At 35.9% G+C, this 23250-nt stretch overlaps 1 protein-coding gene across 1 annotated transcript; it reads right to left on the bottom strand.

Annotated features, from left to right (window-relative positions):
* Positions 1–3695: 3695 nt before the first annotated feature.
* DAZL (deleted in azoospermia like) lies at positions 3696–23163 on the bottom strand. The gene is made up of 11 exons (XM_047875441.1): positions 22932–23163; positions 16066–16212; positions 15700–15791; positions 15069–15120; positions 14595–14658; positions 14365–14504; positions 12919–12990; positions 12141–12191; positions 10905–11018; positions 9659–9757; positions 3696–5677 (listed from the first exon to the last, which is right to left on the bottom strand). The coding sequence occupies exons 1-11, from the start codon at positions 22932–22934 to the stop codon at positions 5624–5626; spliced, it is 888 nt and encodes a 295-aa protein (XP_047731397.1). The 5' UTR covers positions 22935–23163; the 3' UTR covers positions 3696–5623.
* Between the last annotated feature and the right edge of the window lie 87 nt (positions 23164–23250).

Here is a 23250-nt window from a genome sequence, read left to right as displayed (position 1 = left end):
GAGGGTGTGGTCAGAGAAGACCTGGTCTAAATTAATGCCATGTTCTCTTTCTTAAGCTAATTTGGGTATTTATTATCATTCTCTAAAGGTATACTAACTTAAAAATTTAAAAAAATAAAGGTATACTTATTTTTATACTTATATGAGTTATATGTAAAAATTTTAAATACATGCACAATATGAATCTCAATATGCCCAAGATTGTCTCTGGAACTTGAGTTTTTAAAACATACCAGTAATAGTATTCATATGCCATTAACATTCTTATTAAGGAGAAGACATATTAATTCCAAGGTGGGAAAAGAAGCAATGACAGGCCATACTTCTCTGAAGTCCGTGAGTAGTATACTAAATTTTTCCAAGAGGGCTAAAGGTAGAGTTCCTCCCTCCAAGAGGCAAGTATGGTATCTCTGCCTCCATAATGTCCACTCAGCACCTTCCCCGCTGAGCCTAGTTCATTATTACCCTTGGCTTGCCTGCACTTGGCCTCAGAATCCACCTTTTCTTCTGCAGTCACTCCCTCTTCCTTCTTCCCATTCATTTTTGGCCACGTCTTGGCTTTCAGATCTTGTTCAATCCACTTTTCAGCCTGTTCATGATTCTCCCTTGCCTTCGACAACTAACATTCCTGAGTACAAGCTTGGCAGGAAAAGATGAATCATGCCAACAAAATCCTTTATGAAGTATAAATGGACCACAGAATTGTTCTCCAAATCCAACTATCCCCAAACTAGGGGTAGCCAGAGATGATATACTGAGAGATCTTCCTCTGGGGTAGCATTCCTCAAAGTGAGTACTGCAGAGATTGGAATCCCATAAGGGACATGTTAAAAATACAGATTACGGAGTCCACCAGCCCAGGCCTTCAGAATAAGAGCATCTGAGATTAAGGTCCAGGTGTCACAATCTCTGAAAAGCACCCCAGATGATGACTCTGATGTTCTTTTGACTTTCCTGATTGATACTGAGGAAACTTGCCCCATCATATATAGGGCTGATCTAATCACAGATATAACCTTGTTAGCTGAATGTACGTGTTTTCATTTTGTCAAAGACTGACATACAACCAACCAGAACCAAGCTACGTTCAGGAAAAAAAGTGCAGTTAAACTTTTCTCATTTAGCAGATTTAAACACCATTCAGATTTTACCTACAATGTAAAGAACTCAAAACACTAGGTAGGGGATCAGCTTAGACAAAAACTAAGAGAAAATGGTCTCAGCATTTTAAATTCTCTCCATTCTCATTAGTCCAGCCATTTATTCTGGGGAGGTGGTGATGGGTTGGTAATACTAGGCTTTTAACAAGTATGCAAGGGCAGAGGTACCAGCCCACTGCAAGCAGGTGATCTGGCTATACCAGTGCACATCAGTTGACTTCTCAACCCTACCTTTCTTCTACAGTAAATAGTTTTGCCCAAGATTGAACCAGAACAGAGTATGTTTCTATTCATTCTATTTTGGGGAAACGACAATAGATGCGATTAGAACCTTAACGTACTTTTTTTTGCTAGACTTGTTTTCTGTAAAAAAGAACTGATAAAGGATTATAAAACCTCCAACTTTCTGAACTGCTTGAAATGTTACTATTGCTTCAAATTTATAAAGAGCTTTCATGACCTCAATATCCCAGTCATGCAAGCATTTGTTCTATTGTTAAAGACCTACTGAACTGGTATCTGGGAATTTTTTATGTGGGAAAAGGCATATTCCTGGCACACAGCCTTAATGGAGGTGCACATAAGATACAAAGCCTCCATGTGCCTTGGGAAAATGAACTAGAGATTCAACTGGAAAACTTTGTTTCAGACCAGTTAAAAACATAAAATATAGCTACCATAGAGCTTAATTGTACAGTGCTAGTTTCAATTTCTGTATCAAGAGACAATTTTTTGCATTTTCGTGGGATTGGCCCACAGCTACAGCCATATTGGACAGATGTTTTTAACTCTAAATGCAAGGCAGAATTACCTCTCATTTCGTTACGCAGATTGAATATTTTGCATGAGCATTCAAAAACGCATGTTTATAGTTTGAACTTCTTATGTTTATTGTTTTCTACTACCAAATGTACTTTCTACAGATGGAAAACTCAGAGTCTTTGATGATGGGTGGTGAGGAATTGCTCAAAAAGATTCAGTTACACACCGAGAGACGTATTACACGTAATGTTGGGAAGAGCTAGATTATACAATTATCAAAATATGTACAAGAGCAATCCTCATCTAGAAGTGTTTCAGGGATTCCAAATGATCATACTCAACAGCTGGGCCTATTTGCAAGACTTGGTCAATGGAAAACACTGCCACTTTTCTCCCCCTTATTGTCCCCACACTCTCTATTGCCATCTTTGCGAAAGCAGAGTGGCACACTGCCTTATCGCGGCTGCTCCTTATTACTCTCAAAGCACAGCAATGAAAGCAGGCAAGACGATTAAGCAATGTGGCAGCTCATTTTTATGAGTTTACCTTTAAAGACAACCAGAGAATTTTAGAGAAGTGGATAGAAGGCTTTACAGCTACAGGGAACTGCTGTGGAATATGTATTTTTGGAAGTCAACAACTTCCTTGAAGTCTAAGTGTGCTAATTGATATTACTTATTTTCAACAATACAAAGGTTACATGTTCTTAAGGGGAAAAAAGCACACAGAATACCCTTCTTACAAGGGTGTCCAATGCTTTTGGCATCACCTGATTTTGTCATAACTTGCAACATGTTACAAAAAAAAAGTGTATGAAATTTCTTCTTTAAACTCAAAGACTTGGGTTTTGTTTTGAGAATTTTGTAGTAACCCTCAACTTGCAAATATGCCTAAAATATCATGCAGGTTTAAAACAATTGTTTAAGATATATGTAATCTAGTTTTAGGATCTCAAAAATGTTACAAACTGTTATTTAGTCAAGGCTAATGAAATATTCTGGAAAATGGCCAATATATATTTATGTGTCCATACATACACACACATGTACATTTAAGGATTACTAACCTTTAGCAAATGATTACTTTAAACATCAAAACTTCATCTCTAGTGATTCAGAAGGCACTGTTTTATCTTACACAACCTTGATAATACCCAGTTTTCTGGTAATGAGTCCATTAAGAAATACAACATAGGAACCTCCAAAGGGAGAATTTCCTTTCTTCTGGCCTCAGCTGATAGAACTAGGAGTACCGGAGTCTGAGCTGGAAGAGGTGGTGAGTAATGACCTTTTGGACACATCCTCATGCAATAAATACGGTATGAAAATTTAAGCTCTATCATTGACAACTGCGATATCCCCAAATAAAAGGATCACTGAGGATAAGTGCAAAGTACGTAGTAAAATATTTACAGAGTCCAAAATGATAGGGACCTTGGCTCTGAAACTATAATCACATAGGACTTACCAAGCATTCGCACTAGGCACTGTTCTGTTGATGCATGGCATTGGAACTAACTGTTAACCATTTCCCATTCAATCTAAGAGGGATCATTTTCTCATGAAAACCTATCTCTTAATTTCATTAAGAGAACGCAGTACAATACAATGTACCAAAATTTGTTTGTATAAACTAACTCTACCAGATTAATAAACTAAACAGTATTTATGCTTCTGAATTTCAAGGATCTACACCTTGTCACATACTACCCACCCAACTCTCCAGCATTTCTTTGGATGATATGACATGAATAAGTAGGTCAAAAATGCACTTGGGAAAAAAAATTTCTTTATTTCTATTTATTCATTTACACAAAGACAGTATCAACAATAGGTAATAGGAACATACTTTTAAGTTTTAAAATTAATTTTCTATTTTGAAAGGTTCAGGACTTTGTCTCTTTTTTCTATCTTACTCCTTTAAATACTTCAGTCCAACAAAAAAGCAGAAAAATAAAAAGTTTATTCTCTTACTTAAGGTCAGATTGGGATAATTAGAATCGGCTCTTTTGAATTTAGCTATCATTTAGAGTAACCTGGAAATTTATTCACAGAATGATACATGTAAGAATGTTAAAGCACAACCAAAAAAACAAAACAAAACAATTTTTTAAAGGACAAATTTCAGGGTACTTTCAAATTCTAAGGCATAAGAAAGCCCTCTTAGGGATCCTTAAGTTAAAAGATTCTTCCCTTTGATACAGAGTGAAAATTATTAGGAATTATAAAGCACCCATGGGGACTGATAATAGGGCCCATGGCAGCTGCCTTAAGTTAGGGATAAATGGAATCTCCATGTTTTAGTGAAGGGACCAACAAAAGAAAGTCCAGGAAGCCACCTTAAACTCATTTCCATGGCAGGTCAAATGATGCGGATACATGTTTCCTTTAGAAAGATTTTATCCCACTGCCACCTTTCTAAGGCTTAGCCCTCAAACTGTTCTTGTTGCTACTTCTCTTCTTTACACCACCTGTTCTAGGAGCAAAACTCCTGGAAGAATGGTGTTACAGACTGGAAAATCAAGACTGTGGGGACACGAAAGGGGCTCTAGGGGCCAAAATACACAGCATCTAACAAGGAGACTAGCTAATCTAGAAATGGACTGTTAACTCTGACTGTAGTATATTCTCGAGATATGCTTACAACTTTAGTGGTACTTAAACATCAAAATTACTTGGACTCTTCTAAGTATATTTTACTTTTAAAAAAGGAAATATACCAGGCTAACAAGCAAAAATAAAAATGTATTTGCTCTTCAACAAATAATATTTTAATGTTTTTATAAAAACAATTCCTTTCAGATACTCTGATTAACCTTTAAGTGACATAAAAAAAAGTTTCAGCATTCTTTACCATCAGTATTTTGCACAATTTAAAATACAGCTATTGAGTGTAGCATTTCAATGGGAAAAAAAAGAAAAGAAAAAAGGAGAATGGTAACTCACTGAGAAGTTTATATATCTAGTAAAGTTTAGTTTGTCTTGGATTCTTTAAAAAAATCTGGCCCAGAATTTTAGTTATCCTAATTATCATCCCAATCAAATAGGGTATCTATGTGTGGATTCTAGATACAGGTAAAATATTTTGAACTAATAAACACAAGACCCACTGATTGGACTGTTTGTTTAGAATCTTTTTTACTGGGTTTGGACAAAGAAGACTTCAATAAAGCTAACTATATATTGAGTTCCACTGATTAAAAATGCAGTTTTAAACACTCTGCTTTTGTGGTAAATTTTGAGAGAAATCATAAGCGTAAAGAACAATATTGTAAATGTTGTACTGTTTGCAGGTAGTTGTTGGAGAAGTGAAATGCTTGTATTCAAACTATCAAAATTCTGACCTTTCAGAATAGGTTTTATAAAACAATTTCCTGAAAATCAGCAACTGCTTTAAACTCTTAAAATATCAATTTCAATAAAAAATATCCTTACAGATAAATCTTAAAGTTATTCCTTTCAGTCTCAATTATTTTTTACTTCAACTATATATTGAACACAGAACCAGTTTCTAAACATCTAATGAAGAACAATCTGAATGTCAAATAAAGCTAGGCAATCTAACACAACTTGTATAAGAAAGTCTCAGTGTGATTTATCAAAATTCAGAATTAAATTTCTAGAATAGTGAAAAACTTTCAGTCTCTTCTTAATATTCAAAATCAGCAACTTCCCATGAGACTAGAAAGTTAGCAGAAGGGATCAAACAGATTTAAGCACTGCCCGACTTCTTCTAAAGTGATGTACTCTTTTATCCTAGAAAAGACAGAAGTAAGTCCTTTTTATTACTTCACTGAAAACTTTGTATTATCGCTATGACCTAAGATAGTTGCAAAATAGTTAAGCATTCATTTTGGGTTTAAAAACTGTTAAGAGAAAAGTAGTCCTTTTGGGGAAGCATTCCTGAACAAATGTAACAAGTGTAACAAATGTACCAGTGAGTAGTTTTATTCACTAATTTAAAAAGAAATCTCAGGAAACAGAAACAGAAGACTTGGAGTCAATACCATTTTACAAAGATTATTAATTAATGATTTGGCAGTGATGCCCCAAAGACAGCTGGCATAAAGCATATTTAATTTTTAGAAGTACTGTTTTTACTAAAAGAAGTGCATCTGGTGGAAATCACAGCTTGAGAATACTACAATTCAAACTAAAATTTTATACTTTTAGGTTAAAAGCTAAAAGTTTTGGCATATTTAAAGGTATATCCTTAAACTGTGATGAAGATATATCACTCTTTAGGAAAGAGACAAAGAAAAATACATGCAAAATTTTCCTTTCACTTTATGTTGCCTGCAGATGTGCAGACAGAAGGAAGTGAGGCTGGGGTGCTTGGTTGGCTTAGTCAGTTAAGCATTGGACTTCGGCTCAGGTCATGATCTCACAGTTTGTGAATTCAAGCCCCACTTCAGGTGAGACCCATTTCTCTCTCTGCCTCTCACTCACTTGGTGCCCTCTCTTGGCAGGGGGGTGGGGAGGGTGGGGGTGGGGGTGGAGTAAAGCCTTACAAAAAGGAATGGAGCTATTTTCTTTTCTGTAAAAGCTTAACTGTGTGCCCTTTTCCTAGAGATTAAAAATCAGTTGGCATATAAAGAAGAGTAACTTCTGGAAATTATGTAACCTTTAATATACTCTTTTATATAACAGACTAATATCCTGTTTAGTTTTAAGCCCAGAAAAGTGGTCATAAATTCAAGTATCTTCAGAGGTCAGGTAGGACATGAAAGATTATAAAGACAAGATAGAAACAGTATATACCCTGCCTCAATGCATTCAAATTCAACTAAAACAACAATATTTAGCTAATCAAAATAGGTCTAGATACCAGACTTCAGACTACCAACTTGTGACTCCTAGCCCAGAGAACAGAAATCAGGAAAGTTCAAAGTAGGGTTTTTGGTTAATGCCAAGTTTAAAGACTACTTTGTGCCTTGTAAACAATTCATTTATAACTACTACCTGTTTAACTTTCAGAACTTTGGGCAAGGTAGGCTGTTAAACAATCCTAGTTCTTTCCTTTTAAATTATACTATGTAGAATGAAATAATAAGAAAACGAATGTCAACTTTAAATTTTTTTTTTTTTCAACGTTTATTTATTTTTGGGACAGAGAGAGACAGAGCATGAATGGGGGAGGGGCAGAGAGAGAGGGAGACACAGAATCGGAAACAGGCTCCAGGCTCTGAGCCATCAGCCCAGAGCCCGATGCGGGGCTCGAACTCCCGGACCGCGAGATCGTGACCTGGCTGAAGTCGGACACTTTAACCGACTGCGCCACCCAGGCGCCCCACGAATGTCAACTTTAAATGAACATGTTTACTTCCTGTTGAGAAGATATGTTAAGAACTTAATCCTACTATGGCTCTACTCTGGTGCATTATACAAAGTCCTTAGTATATCCCTATTAAAAAGGTTGGAAGCTTCATCCTACATCCATTCATAGATTAAAAAAAAAAAAAAGCTATTCTCCTTTCCCTGTTTTAAGACACAAAGCAATGGTTAAAATTTTCCCTTTGAATGTAAAATGGTGTAGTCGTTTTGGAAAAATTCTCACGATTCCTTGAAAGGTTAAACATAGTTACACAACATAGCAATTACATTCCCAGGTATACACCCAAGAAAGATAAAAGTCTATGTCCACACAGTAACTTGTCCATGAATGTTCATAGGATTACTCATCACAGCCAGAAAGTGGAAACAACCCAAATGTCTATCAAGTGATGAATAAACAGAGTGGTATATCCATAAATAAAAAGAAATGAACCACTCATACACACTGTAACATTGATGAACCTTAAACCATTATGCTACGTGAAAAAAGTCAGTCATAAAAGGCCACATATTGTACTATTCTATTTATATGAAATGTCCATAACAGGAAAATACTTAAAAAAAAAAAAGTAGGCTAGTGGTTCCCTAGGGATAGAGGAGTTGGGGGCGGGGGAGATAAAGAATAACTGCAAATGGTGAAAGGGTTTATTTTTGGGCTGGTTAAAATACCCTAAAAATGATTGTGGTCATGATGGCACAACTCTGCAAATACACTAAAAAATGGAATTGTGTGTTTTATAAGGGTTTACTGTATAGTATGTGGATTATATCTCAATAAATCTGTTGTTAAAAAAAACACAAAAAACCTTCCCTTTTAATAAGCACAATATTCCTCCCTCATTAGAGTGAGTAGTTGGTTCCTTTCCATATTCACAGACTCAGACCTAAGGGATCTTAAAAGACCTTTAGTCCTGTGTCTTCTCATTTTAAACTTGTAAAATCTGAAACCTTAGTTAAGATTATCAAGTAATCTATCTAATGTAACATAACCAGGATTAGAAACCAGAACTTTCTTAAATTCAAACACTCACATTCTCTTCCATGTCATCAACTCTTAATCAACTTCCATTTCTTTCTACTCAGCTCTTTTCACTGCTTCACTTTATCTCTTCTCCCCCCACATTGTTCAGGTATGTAATTTGAACGATCAATTTCTTCTCTTTCAAAAAATATTTTTTCAAGTTTATTTATTTTGAGAGAGAGAGAGAGAGAGAGAGAGAGAGAGAGAGAGAGAGAGAACACACACATGCGTGCTCATACAACATACAAGCTGGAGATGGACAGAGAGAGGGAGACAGAATCCTAAGCAAGCTTCACACCACCTGATGTGGGGCTTGAACTCAGGAAATGTGACATCATGACCTGAGCCAAAATCAAGAGTTGGATGCTCAGCTAAGCCACCCAGATGCCCCACTTTTCTTCTCTTTCGTCTAATATCCACACACAGCCATACCTCATTTTACTCCAATCTCATGTGTCATTTTTTGCAAATTAAAGGTTTGTGGCAACCCTGCATTGAAAGAGTCTATTGGCACCATTTTTCCCACAGCAATTGCTTGCTTTGTGTCCCTGTGTTACATTTTGATAATTCTAACACTGCACAATTATTACTATTATATTTGTTATGGTAATCTGTGATTGGTGATTCTGAGCTGCTGAAAGCTTAGATGATGATGAACATTATTTAGCAATAGAGTATAGATGTATTTTTAAAATGTTTATTTTGAGAGACAGTGTGAGCAGGGGAAGGGCAGAGGGAGAGATGAGAGAGAATCTCAAGCAGGGTCCACTGAGCCCAGAACCCAATGTGGGGCTTGATCTCATGTATTGTGAGGAGGCAGACACTTAACGGACTAAGCACCCAGGCGCCCCAGCAATAAAGCATGTTTTAATTTAGATACATATACCATTTTTTTAGATATAATACTATTGGACACTTAAGAGACTACAGTATAGTGTAAAGAAAACTTTTATATGTACTAGAAAACAAAAAACATTAACTTGACTCACTTTATTGCATATTCGCCCTATTGCAGCAGTATGAAACTGAACCCACATGATATCGGAGTTATATTCTGCTTAGTGTACCTAACATTTCCTCTTTTTCCATTTGGTGAAGCCAATATTCTCTTTCAACTCCCTTCTTTCACAAACCTTTTCAATTACAAGCTTCTGCTAAAGATTTCTTCTGTAAGGACAAACTACACTATATCAAGGTTTGAGCAGCGTAATGGCCAGGTAAAATTCACTCAGAGAGGTTTTCTGAGTTACTAACATCAAATGCCAAGAGTTCAATTAAATAAATGCTCTATGCAATCTCAAAATATATATTCTACAGAAACAAAGATACTTCATATCTGACAAATATGCTTTTTATCCTATATAATACTATTCCTTTTATACCTTGAAGTAGTCATCTTGAGTAACAAGAGAGTTTCTCAGTCTGTTCTCTGGATTAAACAGACAAGATACCACAGTCTGTATGCTTCTGTCCACAGATTTCTGAAAAAAAGAAGTTTTTCCAACAATCTAAGGACTATTCCTTTTACTTTAACAGGTTTTTCAAAGAAAGTTGAATACATGTACTTCTAAAGAATTCTTATGTAATCCATACTACATATTAAATGTGTTACACATTACATTTTCATGTAATTCATTACATATCACTTAATATGTAACTTTTGTATCAAATTTTAAAAATATTTTAGAATCTTAGTGATAAGAATACTGGTTATAAAGCTCAATTTAGTAAAACCCTCAAATATTTCCTTAAGGTTCTTTAATTTTCCCTGTTAAGATAAGAAACAGTAAACTTCAGCATTTGAAGAAAACATATCTAGGATAAAACCTGATAATTATAACTATTTTAATATTTTTTCAAATTCTAATCATGAATCAAATCAAGGAATTTTTTTACTCTGCAGTTCAGTAGTTCTCAATTATTTTTAATTTCCACTAAGAAACACATGGACAAAGTAGCTGATGTGATGGGAATGTGCACACAAACTCCAATGGGAATCCTTCAATGTTATTATGCACATTCCCATCACATCAACTACTTCCACATTCCCACCCATTCAACAAAAACAGGACAATTCAAGAGTGAGAGCACTGTTATATGAATTTGTTCCAACGATAAAAAAAGAAGAAATTGTACCTATTTTGGTATTTCGATTATTACTAGTGACTCTACCACTCTTGAGAGCTGCTGCCATATATAATGTTATGAAGAGAATGCCATAAATATTTGTATATTATTATTCAGCTAAGTAAATGTTTAAACTGGTTAAAAAAAGAGGTAAAATTCATATTAATCTCTTTTGAAGAGAGGATTCTTGAGGAAGCTATCTACTACATTCCACCGAAGTATGTTTGTACGCATTAAAGTATGTTTTAAAAAACAATGAAAATACAAGAGAGAAAAGGACTACTGAATCAGAAACTATATGTAAACAATGAAAGTTTGGGGGTGCCTCAAGTTTCATGAACTTTCACATAAAATGCCAAATTATTAGTCAATTATTTAAGCTGTTATTTTTGGCTTCCACATTTAAATTTGAAAAAAGATACTTGCATCTCCAAGGGCCATTATAAAAACTTCAAAAAATAATTATGAGAATATAAACAAAATATAAAATTAGATGTTTGCCTTTTGTGGGCCATTTCCAGAGGATGGAGTAGCTTCATGAACTGAACATTCACTTTGCAAAACTTCAGCTCCTGGATCAACTTCATTACAGTGGTAGTTAACAGCGGTATAAGTCTACATTATAAAAGTATAATTAAAAAGATGTACATTAGATACATTTCTGAACAATCTATTCTTCAAAATTAGCGGATATTGAGCATTTAAATGTGGGTTGTGTTGAAGCTGAATTATGTTATTTCAGAAACTTTATTTTGAACTGAATAACTGAATTGCAATAAGGCAGTATTTTATTCTGAAAAGTCTTCTAAACTTCAACATAATCAGATTAGAAGAGCTCTAAGAAAAAGAAGCTCCAAGGATGCCTGAGTGGCTCAGCTGGTAAAGTGTCGACTTTGGCTCAGGTCATGATCTCGTGGTCTGTGGGTTCAAGCCCCACGACAGGCTCTGTGCTAACAGCTCAGAGCCTAGAGCCTGCTTTGGATTCTGTGTCTCCCTCTCTCTACCCCTCCCCTTCTCATGCTCTTTCAAAAATAAACAAACATGTTAAAAAATTAAAAACAAAAAAACAAAAAACAAAAACCTGCAACATCTAGTTACAGAATGAGAATTTCCCAGTGCCTGAGAATTTGAATTAATGTCATATCATTCAAAGGTCCAATCTTGATGAAGGATACAAAGTAACAAATACTAAAGTGTTTTAAAGCTAACACCCTCTTTTGTGTTCTTATATATAACATCTAACAGTATTAACAGCAAAACATTTGCTTCTCTTCAGCAGATTTTTTTTATGGAGAGAAAACTAGATAGATTCAATACAAATTCTAAATTCACTGAATTAGAATTAACAGGTATTAATACTACCTTCCTTAGATTATATATAATTTAGCACCTATTGTATGCAGAGCAGCCATTGCCTGAAAGCACACAAAAACCACATGAGAAATGAAAAGTGGTTTCTCCCATGGAAGAATATACTTGGGCTGACATTAATAAAACATAGCACATAATGTGAAAGGGAATTTAAAAATATTTTTAGGCATATATGAAATGACAGAAAGTCAAGAAAAATATAATAGTTAAAAGTTAAAACAAGAAAATATTTTAAATATTTTAAATATTTAATTAATTAATATTAAAAATTAATTAATTAATTAATATTAAAAAATTAATATTTAAATATTTTAAAGAAAAGGGAGTATACGTTTTAAATAAAGAAAAGAGAGTAATTCTCCTTACCGGGGGTATAACATAACTCCTTTGTTCCCCAGCAGGCCACTGTGGTGGCATCTTAAAAAAACAAACAAAACAAAAGGAAGTAACAATTAGTTAACCATTCTTACACATTTTCACAAAGATAGACAATGTTGAGGTATTTGTCATGCTGGTTCCTTGAACTTGCAGTAAAAGAAACAGAATGGAAGAATGAAATACTTTAGGTTTCTAATACCTGAGGGAATTACTGTTACTTTATACATAAACCCTAATTTTTCTCAATTTTCTGGTGTTAGCTTTCAGAAAAACTCAAAGATAGTAGTTCTCTGGATTTATTCCCATAGCTAATGGTCATGGGCCATAGATATGGTCATATCTATGGCCAGAAATTCAGAGAACTACTACTTTGTAGTAGTCAGCTAAAATAAACACTACTAAATATAATTGGAATTCAATGCTCTAAAACCTGAGTTATTTTATTTCATCTATCCCCCTAAAAAAGCTTATAAAAGTTAGTTTGGATGGTTCAGCTATTTGCTAGCAAAAATGGAAGAAAACATGCTGAAATACAGAAGAGGACACAAAATCTTATAAAACAGTGTAAGAAATCTTTATGCTAAGTATATTCCTGTCAAATCTTTTTCCCTTATTTTTAAATAATTAAAGGTCCTAATTCTAGACAAATTCGAACTTTCTTATCTTAAGCATGTTCTACTAGTTTAAATGACAAACTATTGGAGAAATTCATATAAATGCCTGAATAATATTCCAAAGTAAATCATTTTGTTCCCTTTTAAATTACCTGATAATTATATACAGGCAGCTGATATCCAGTGATAACCTGAACTGGTGAACTAGGATAAGGAGGATATGCCTGCAAATAAAGTTTACAGAAAGAATGGATTAACATGGAAAATTCTTGAAAATAATAAAGTAAAACTTCCAATACAACAAAAATATGAATATAAATCATATTTTTCTATATACGAATGCAGAATTCTATTGGAGTGATTGGCTACATTAAGAAAAATTCTCTGTCAAATGTTAGTCTTTTGGGAGAGGAGAAGGGATGAATGAGGGAAGAGACTGATTTTGCCCATTTACATTTATCTTATTTGTGTATTTATCCCCACTGAGAAGTTCTTCCTTATACTGGTGATAAGGCTCTAATTAAGATAGATTTCCATATTAAAGTTATATTAATACATCTGTTATTTCTTTGTAAAAATATTTTTAAGCAGTTTTGTATTCCTTGACAATATCATGGAGTAATGTGTAGTCCTCCTACACACTTTATGGCTCTTTCTGTATTTCATTTCTACAAGTTAAGGGCAGTATATAACCCCAAAACTGAAATGAACAGTAGAATGCCTTTCATCTTTCAATAAATATTTATTAAAAGCATCTATGTAATATCATACATGAATACACCCAAGTTAAGTAATAGCTCACAGCAAACGTTAGGAATGAGTAGGGCTTTTCTTCTAACCATGTTTAGAGCAAGAAAAATAACAAAAGGTATACCCTGTGTTTAGGGTAGATGGAAAATGTAAACAAATGAAAGACACTACAGAAACATTTCTCTACAATTTTTCTTTTCTTGAAAATAAAATGTCTTTTAAACTGAAGAAAATAAAATGAAGAAAATCAATGTTATTCATCATCAATAGGAGATAGTAAATATTTCAAATCCCATTTCAAATATTCAAGTATCCAAACAAATTATATGCCAGAAAACTCACAGAATTTACAAATACAGTTAACTCATCAGAAACCTATCCATTCTAGAACCAGACTACATCCAGAAGTCAGTAATCTATAGAAGACATCTGAAAATCACTGAAAATAATGAATCAATAGAACTGCCAAACTTAAAGTAGAATAAATCAGGCAAACACATGAGGAAAGCTGCCTTCAAATATTTTAGGAATTATCCTATGGGGGGAAGGGAAATGAATGAGATGTATATATTCTTCATGGCTACAGAGGTCAGTTCTTAAAAACTTACAAACTATATAGAAGCATATTTTAGCTTGGTGTTAGAAACAATACTAAGAACAACAGATTTCTAACAAAAGTAATAGATTTCCTTCTCATCACTCAGAGACAGTATTACCACTTATTATGGAAAATATGCATCTGATTTGAGGGTAAAAAGTGAGACTGGCTTACTTTTAAGGTGCCCCCATCTATAAGATCTGCAATACTATTTAAAAAAAAAGAAAAAGGAATGTTAAATAATTTTTACCTGAACATACTGAGTTATAGGATTCATCATGGTTGGAGGCTGCATGTAAGTTTCAGTGTTTGGATTACTCCAGACACTCTGAAACTGCGGTGGAGGAGGAGGATTAAAAACCAAAGGACGCGGCTGCACATGATAAGCACCTTTTTAAAGAATAATACGAAAACAAAGACTACTTTTAGTTTCCTGAAAAGCTACATATGTTAATAAGAACAATTCTTCTCCTTACTCACATAAATTTTGTTTCCTGATTGCAGGTCCCAGTTTCAGCTTTTTACCATGGAAATTTATCTGTGACTGAAAATAAAACCATAATAAAGCTAAAATCAATTTCAAAGACTTCTAAGACTTCTGTAAATACCCCATATCTTCTAAAATTTCTACCATCGGAGATCATCACTGGTAAGAACATCCCAAATCAAAATTTATCAGCACGAAGCGACCTTACCCTCACTACCCAAGTGTTGAGAGAAGTCTTGGAATTTGATCAAAAACCTTTACACTCTGTCTTAACCTTTCCTGTGTCTAGCTCATGAAGCTAGATGTCCAGTTACAAATAAACAGGTTCTGACTAGTTATGTAAGATTACTCTAGGTTTGGATTTCAAACAGGAAGTTTATTTCTATATTTCATACAAGGCTATATATTCAGGACTCAACACTAAACACTGCATCCATAAACTGAGATTTTTCCATAAGATTACTTACTTCTACTATCTTCTGCACATCCACATCATTATAAAATGAAACAAATCCATAGCTACAAAGAAAGATAAATGAAGTGTAAAAATCACCACCAGAACAGTATATGGTCTAAAACTTCCAGTATTCTATGAAGTAACTGACTGAAATTATACTGATGAAGGATGAAGAATACACTGAAATAAAGTTTTAGATGTACATGATCAGTCATCTATAAATACTACCTTTTGTCTTCTTCCCCTGATCTAGGGGGAAGAAATGCATGAAGGTTAACATAGTGTGGGACATCATTCATTAACAGAAAATTCACATCTATGAACCTGAATTTAACTTACTATCTATTGCAAGATGGTTAAAACTTAAGATACCGTAAGATACATGAAAAAAACAGCTCTGATAGAACTGATTAATCCACTTACGTAAAATAAATGAAGGTAGGAAATATTTACATACAAACGCTATGAAAATGACTACATAGAAGAGTTGGCAGCAAACTTATCTTTTATATGTAAGAAACAAAGCAAAAAATTTATACAAGTGTAAGAACACGCGTTTTGAATTCTTCTATGCTACTCTATATAGAGACTATAGCTCACATATTTTTTATACTTTATACTGAACATTATGTTTTACTCACCCTTTGGACACACCAGTTCGATCCGTGATTATCTTCACTTCTTTTACTGAACCGTATCTAGCAAAGAAACTTCTGATTTCGGTTTCATCCATCTATGGAGAAGAATTTGACTTCAAGAGTAAAAATTCAGCATTCAAAAATTTCAATTATACTATAAAAAAGATTTGAAAATGTGGAGGTATCTCTCCTAAGGATCCCCAAACCACCTGTAGCTCTTTGTCAAAGATACTTTTAGTCTCTATAGGTTAAACATGAACTCAATTCCAAACCTGCATGAAGTACAAAAAAACCTTATGTTTGCATCAGGACCCAAACCCCAGTGTTCACTAAATATTTTCTTAAATAAATGAAATAGGAATACAATACCCTAACATCAATTCCACCAACAAAAACGGTGTTTGGCATGATTTTGCCTTCTGGTAAAACATAGCCTTGGCTGGTTGTAGCTGATGAGGACTGAGTGCTGGCCTCTCTGGAGATGGTAGAGTTTGGAGTCTCAGGATTTGCAGCAGACTGTAATTTGGAAAGCAGATATCATCACTAAACCACGACGTGAAACACAATCTTTGTATTTAAAATACAGAGTATTTTCATATGAATTACTTTCATAGTAAATTGACCAGTAATACAGCTTAGTTCAGGTTTAGGATTTAAGGTAATCAGAGTAGATCAGTATGAAATTTTAACAAAAGAGTACAGTACATTCTTAAAACCAGTGTTGCTTATCATCATCTCTTACACTAAAGTAGAATACTGACTTTATACTGACTTTGTGAGCTGGAAAGTTGAGATTTGTAAAAACAGTTATTAAACTCATTCTATTGTATGCCAGGTAAGCAAATTTTCACTTTACTGGGTACCTTATTAAAAAGCATGGTAAATCTTTAGAAAAAGATAATTTTTAAAAATCTGCATCAAAAACATACATCAAAGCTTTGTTTTCACTTATTTTTTATTTTAAAGAGAGTGCAAGAGACAATGAGCACATACCCATGGCACAAGCAGAGGACAGGGGTAGAGGGAGGGAGAGAGAACCTTAAGTTGGTTCCATGCTCAGCACAGAACCTGACAAGGGGCTTGATCCCACAACCCTGAGATCATGACCTGAGCCAAGATCAAGAGCCAGACACTCAACCCACTGAGCCACCCAGACACCCCTACCACAAAGCTGTAAACAAATTTCTTTTGCCTCCTCTTTCTAGTCACCAAAATTAACACGCATTTTGTAGTTAAATACTCTTTGTGTTAGTATGCATTTACTTTGGAAATGGATCATGAAAAGATTATTTGCTCACATATTGTAATACCTCCTGCTAAAAAAGGGGCTTACAATCCTTTCCCTTAGTGCTAGGGTGTTCAAAGCATCTTTTGAAATAAAATTTTTCCTCTTCACTAACACCAAATCAGTCCCCAGTGATAATTCTAATTTTCACAGTGGGCTGATAGATATAAATGATACTATCTTTATTTTCAAATTAAGAGACCCACACATGAAACTCATTTTTCTGGATTCTGGTCAGAACTCTATCTTTAGTTTTTCCACATAAGATTAATGTAAATTTTTCTGAAGCAAAATTTACTGGTAATATATATGTCGGAAAAGCAGTCTAACATAGTGAAACAAAATTGATTTCGCCAGGAGATCTGGGTTCATGTCCTTTACTAGGTTATAACCCCTTATTTGGTAGCTACTTATATATGGAAAATTGCTTTGAGAATAAAGTGAGATAACATCTGCAAATTCATTTTGTAAAGTATAATGTGGTACACCAATATAAGTTAGTGTTCTATTATCTGCATTTATTTTCAATAGTTTAAAAAGCTTCTTTCTTGGTTTTACCATTTACTTATTTATTTTGTACATACTGTATTAATTAACAACCAATTTCAATTGGAACTTCAAAGAACCAATTATTGGCACATCCATATATTTGAAATTCCTTTATGAAGTACCTATTGAGGGGTGTCTGGGTGGCTCTGTTGGTTAAGTGTCTGACTTTGGCTCAGGTCATGATCTCAAAGTTCATGAGCCTGAGCCCCACTTCAGGCTCTGTGCTGACAGCGTGGAGCCTGGAGCCTGCTTGAATTCTATGTCTCCCTCTCTCTCTGCCCTTCCCCCTCCCCAGAATGAATAAACATTAAAAAATTAAAAAAAAAAAAAGAAGTAGCTATTGATTAAGAGGGAAGTACAAAAGGCTGCAAGAGAAATAAACCCATTACATCTCTGCTTATGGAGAAAAACAGGGACAAAATAAACCAACTGATACATATATTTTTAAAAAGCAAGCACAGTAATTTCTATAGAAATCAGTGACAATAATAAAGTAGGTATAATTCCTATTTTTTTTAGATGCTAGAAGTTACTAGTAAATTTAAGATTCTATAAACTTCTATACTGATTAGAGATGAAATCAAAATTCAAATTACCAAACGTGTTTTAGTTCCTATTAATTTGTACACATACAACTGATTCTTGAACATGGATTTGAAATGTCCAGGTCCACTCATTCACAAATATTTTTCAAAGAAATACAGTACAGTACTGTAAATACGTGGAGGAACGGTGGGTTGGTGTCCCTAACTCCTGCATTGTTCAAGAGTCAACTGTACTTGCTATTTCGTGTTTCTATTTGGGTGCTTCCTAATTCTTTCCTCTTAACTATAGTATACTAATATTTCATAATAATGAAATAGAGTAAAAACCTTCTGAAGTTTTACCATTTTTTTTGTTTTCTAATTTTAGTTTTTTTCCTACATGGGACTGACTATACTACATACTCCACGTATCTTTAACTATTAAAACTTGACTAGATTTCTCTTCACTATAAACAACTTACCAATCTCTTTCAGTTAGTTATTTCATAAGTTCAAAACAAATCCAAAAGTGGCTCTGAAATTCTAACAGACTTTCTTTTCTCCTTCTCAATTTCCCCTTCATTTGTGGATGAACTTTGGATACCTTTCTATTTGACAAGCTAGTATTATCTGCTGTGAATGACCACGGATGAATGTTTTAATTTGAAGGTGTAAGGTCAGGCCAGAAAACTGTACCACATTATAAGGGGTTATGAGAATGTACTGATTCTCAACCAGGGGAGATTTTGTGATGCAGGGGCATTTTTGGTTGTCACAACTGAGGGGTACTCCTTGTATCTGGTAGCAGAGGTCAAGGATACAGTACATATCCTATAATGCAAAAAACAGCTTCCTACAACAAAAAACTATCTGTTCTAAAATGTGAACAGGGTCGCAGTTGAGAAACCCATGATAGCATCCCCAGAACTGAAGATGAAATTTCTAATTCTCATATTCTATTTAACAAAAGTAAAATGGATACTTGAGACATTAGGCAACAATTTGGGAAAAAAGGCCATTGTATATTATAGGAAATTTGGTTTGGGATTGAGTTATTCAAATTCACGGTCTCGTTAATTGAGATATTAAACATTATATTCAGCAAATCATTTTCTTTACATCTTAAATTAAGACACTACCATGTCTTAATCTTTAACCAGCAGGTGGTGCTCAAAGCTAACAAAGTAAGCAAAGTACTCCATTTTAATAAGACATCAGCAGGGATTTTTTTTAAACTTCTGTGTGTGTACTTGTATACAATTATAATTTATATACACAACATCCAAAACCAATAAACAACCTTTAATACTTTTAAACTACTTCTAAAAATACTCCACAAATAAATGCTTAGGCTAAAGCAAAAAGTTTGGTATTATTAAAGTATTAATATTAACCATCAATAGCATACAGAAATAAATTTCATATAAATTAAATATAGGGAGTAATTATTTTTCTTAATTATATCTTCAGGTGAGTTGGCGTGTTTTGAGAAAAGTAATGCTAGGATATTAAGTAGCAGGAAACTTGGAGGCCTTCATATACAGAATTCTCATCACTGGTATTTACAGTAATACATTCCCTGGTGTACTTGGATAACGAAATGACAAAAATACCTAAAAGCTGAAAAAAAACCTTATCATTACTAAAGCTCCTGGGATATCAGCTCTTTAACATTATTTCATTCAACTTTTATAGCTACATGCAAGGCAACTGCAATCTGTAATTGACCACAAAAACAATCTATAATTTGTAGTCACTAGAGTTATATCCACAGAAGAAGACACTAATAAAAATAAAAAGCATAATAGGAAATAGGAAATGAAAAGCAGAATAAAACCTTGTAAGTAAATCCAAGACTGGACTCTTAGAAACAATCCAAATAATAGACAAACAATCCTGAGAAAACCAAGAAAGAAAAAGGCAAGAAAGCAAAAATATACATTTGTGTTGAAAAAAGGTGGTATGACCACAGATTGTAACAGAATCTTGATGAAATGGCCAACTTTCTAGAAAAATGTCAATCTTAAAAACAATCTTAAGAAAAAATACTTGATTCCTAGCTTGGTTTCACTGTGATTTTTTTTCAAATTGTGAAGAAACAGATAATTTGTGTGTGTGTAGGTGTGTGTGTAGAGGGCACCAAGACAGAAACAATTGTACACAGAAGACTGTGTATGAGAAAGATTCAGATACTTTAACTGAAAAACATTCCAGAGAAAAGAGAAGAAAAAAGGGTATTTCTCAATTCATTTTACAAAACTAACACCTAAATAACAAAACCTAATCAAAATGGTCCACCTCTGCCCCAACACAAAGATGCAAAATTCCAGCAGTATATAAAAAACATACAATTAAGAACAATTTATATTGAAAACTCCAAGATGGTTCATTCTTAGGAAACCTGTTACTGTCATTCACCAAAGGAAAGCATTTTATAAAATACATCCATCATTGAATTTTTAAAAACCCAAGTAAAACAGAAATCTTACTCTCTGTTGATGCAGCTCTAAGCTAACATCAGGCTTAAAAAGAAACAGCAATTTCCACTGAAATTAGGAAATAAAGGCAACTCCTTACCACTATAAATGACAAAGAATATTAATGGAGTTCTTATAAATCCTTAAAAAAGATAAACATCCAAATAGATAGATGGATTAAGAATTTATAAAAAATAAATTTTGAAACCTAATGACAAACTTCAACTTCATTAATGAGTAAAAAAAAAAAAGCACATCAGAATGTATTTTCCACCTATTATTGGCAACTTTAAAAAGTGTTAACACCTCTCACTGGAAAGAGTGTGGAGATCATTCTGCACACAGAACACGTACTGGTACATGCTCCATCAAGAATAACTCAGAAAGATGTACTGTAATTTAAAATTGTTATAAAATGGGCATAACCCTTTCACTCAGTTGTTTCCATTCCTGGCAATTAATTTCAAGGAATTAATAAAATAAGTATTCCAAACCATTCGCACAAAGATATTTACTATAGTACTGTTTTAATACAGAAAAAGTATTCATTATAATTCATTATTCATTATTAATTATTTAAATTTGGTAAAACAAGTAATGGTATAATTTTACATCTGAACATTACATACTTGAAATCATTAAAAAAAATTTTTTTACATTTATTTTTGATAGAGAGAGACAGAGCGAGAGCGGGGGAGGGGCAGAGAGAGAGGCAGAGACACAGAATCCGAAGCAAGCTCCAGGCTCTGAGTTTCAGCAGAGAGCCTGAAGCGGGGCTTGAACTCACAAACCACGAGATCATGACCTGAGCCGAAGTCGGACGCTTAACTGACAGAGCCACCCAGGCACCCCACTTGAAATCACTTTAAATTTATCTTTGAAAAATAATATCCATTATATTAAGTGAAGGATGCAAGATATAAAAAAGTATTATGTAGCATGGTACAACTTTTATAAAATAAAACTTAACCTATCTACGTGCAATACATGCATAAAACAATCTGGAAGGGCATACATATAGCAAAACTTTGTTAAAGGGTTTGGGACAGACCGGTTTTCTTACACTGATTACTTTCAAATGAGTTAATATGCTACCGTTATAATCAGGGGGAAAAACGCTATTAGCATTCCCCTTTTTCTCTAAAAATGGAGAGGAAAAAAATACTGTACTTTTTTAAGAGCAACTCAGTGATTAGATAACGACATAACAAATAATAATACGTATAATTGCAGATTTTTATATACAGGATAATACATATAATTGCAGATTTTTATTTTAACCTTTATAGGTAGTAATATAAACTGTCTATAAATGTCCTCCGTTTACTTCTAAAAATGGAGAATACGAAAGATTACACTGCAAATCCACAGCGTCTAGAACACGTCTGTGACTTAAGGGTATGGGTCCAAAGTTTCAGAGTTGCACCTCGTGGTGGGTCACCGCCAAGCATTTACCAAAGCTCACCGAAACGTCCCCCGCCAGGAGCAAGGATTACTACTGTGCGGACGTTTGGTTTAAAGTCCTGCCGCATCTCGAGAGAGAAAGCGTTTCCCGAGCACAGAACTCGGGCCTCTCGGGTCTGCGGTCCCGCAGCAGCACAGGCAAGCCCGGCCTCGTGCGGCAAGGATGGCGTCGGGCGAGTTTTCCGCCTGAGGCCGCCGCACGAGGGAGCCCCCGGCGCCAGGCCAGGCACGAGGTGCCGCCACCGAAGCTCTCGTTTGTCCCCGCCGGCCGCCCGGTTTCCCCCGACGTGAGCACCCCGCGCCCCGCCCCCCCCCCCCCAAGAGCCCGCCGCCACCACGTGCGAGGGCCGGAAAGAAACCACTTGCGAAGGAAAACGCCGGCCCTCAAAGTCGACAGCCCAGTTCCCGGAGAGCCGGTGCCAGCTGGCTACCGGGGGCGGCAGCCCGACGCCATCTCGCACCAGACGCGCGGCCTCCTCTCCTCAGGGTAAGCGCGGGAAGGGAGGCCCGCCGGGCGGGGTGGGGGTGGGGCGGCCGCGCGGTATTCACCTCCCCCCCTTCTCCCCCCCCTGCCAAGTCCCCGCGGTCCACACCGCAGGCCGCCCTCACAGCCTAGCCGGCGCCTGCGGGAGGCAGGCGGGGCGGCGTGAAGGTCGTGGCCCTGCACGTGGTCGGCCGGAGGGAAAGCGAGCCCCGGGGCCATTCCCCTCAGCGACAGCCTCGGGGAATTCCTCCCCTCCCCCACGCCTCTAGGCCGCCTCGCCCTCCTCTCTCAGGCCATCTGTGGTGCACCCGGGCCGGCGCCCCAGAACAAGGAAGCGGGGTGGCCCCGATTTCAGCCCCCCTCCTGCGCGGCGCCAGAAAAGCCGAGTTTCCGCCACCCGGGAGATCCCCACCCGGGCGTGCGCCCCTCAGGCCTCCTCCTCCCCAACTCACCATGATGGCGGCAGCTAGCTGTTCCCGCTGAATGGGCTCGAGGAGGAGCGGAGGCTGGGCTTCTGGCACCACTCTTAGGGCTGCCGTTCGCTCTGCTCTTGCCGCTGCCCGGCTTCGACTTGAGCAAAGGGATAAAAGAGGACTAGAGGGAAATCGAAAGCGAGCGGCGAGATCCAGGAGCCCTAACAACCAAGTGGCGATGCTGAGGGGCGCAGGCGAACTGAGGCGTGGCCTGCGGGGCTCCCAGAGGTGGCTCTTGCGCCGGGTACTGGAGCTCGTGGTAGCCGCCTCAGCCAATGGGTGACAGCCCCCCGCCCCC

The sequence above is a fragment of the Prionailurus viverrinus genome, chromosome C2 (assembly GCF_022837055.1).
Source record: "Prionailurus viverrinus isolate Anna chromosome C2, UM_Priviv_1.0, whole genome shotgun sequence".
Classification (NCBI taxonomy): Eukaryota; Metazoa; Chordata; class Mammalia; order Carnivora; family Felidae; genus Prionailurus; species Prionailurus viverrinus.
Note: the sequence above shows the minus strand (reverse complement) of the source record. Positions and strands in the feature narration are given on the sequence as shown.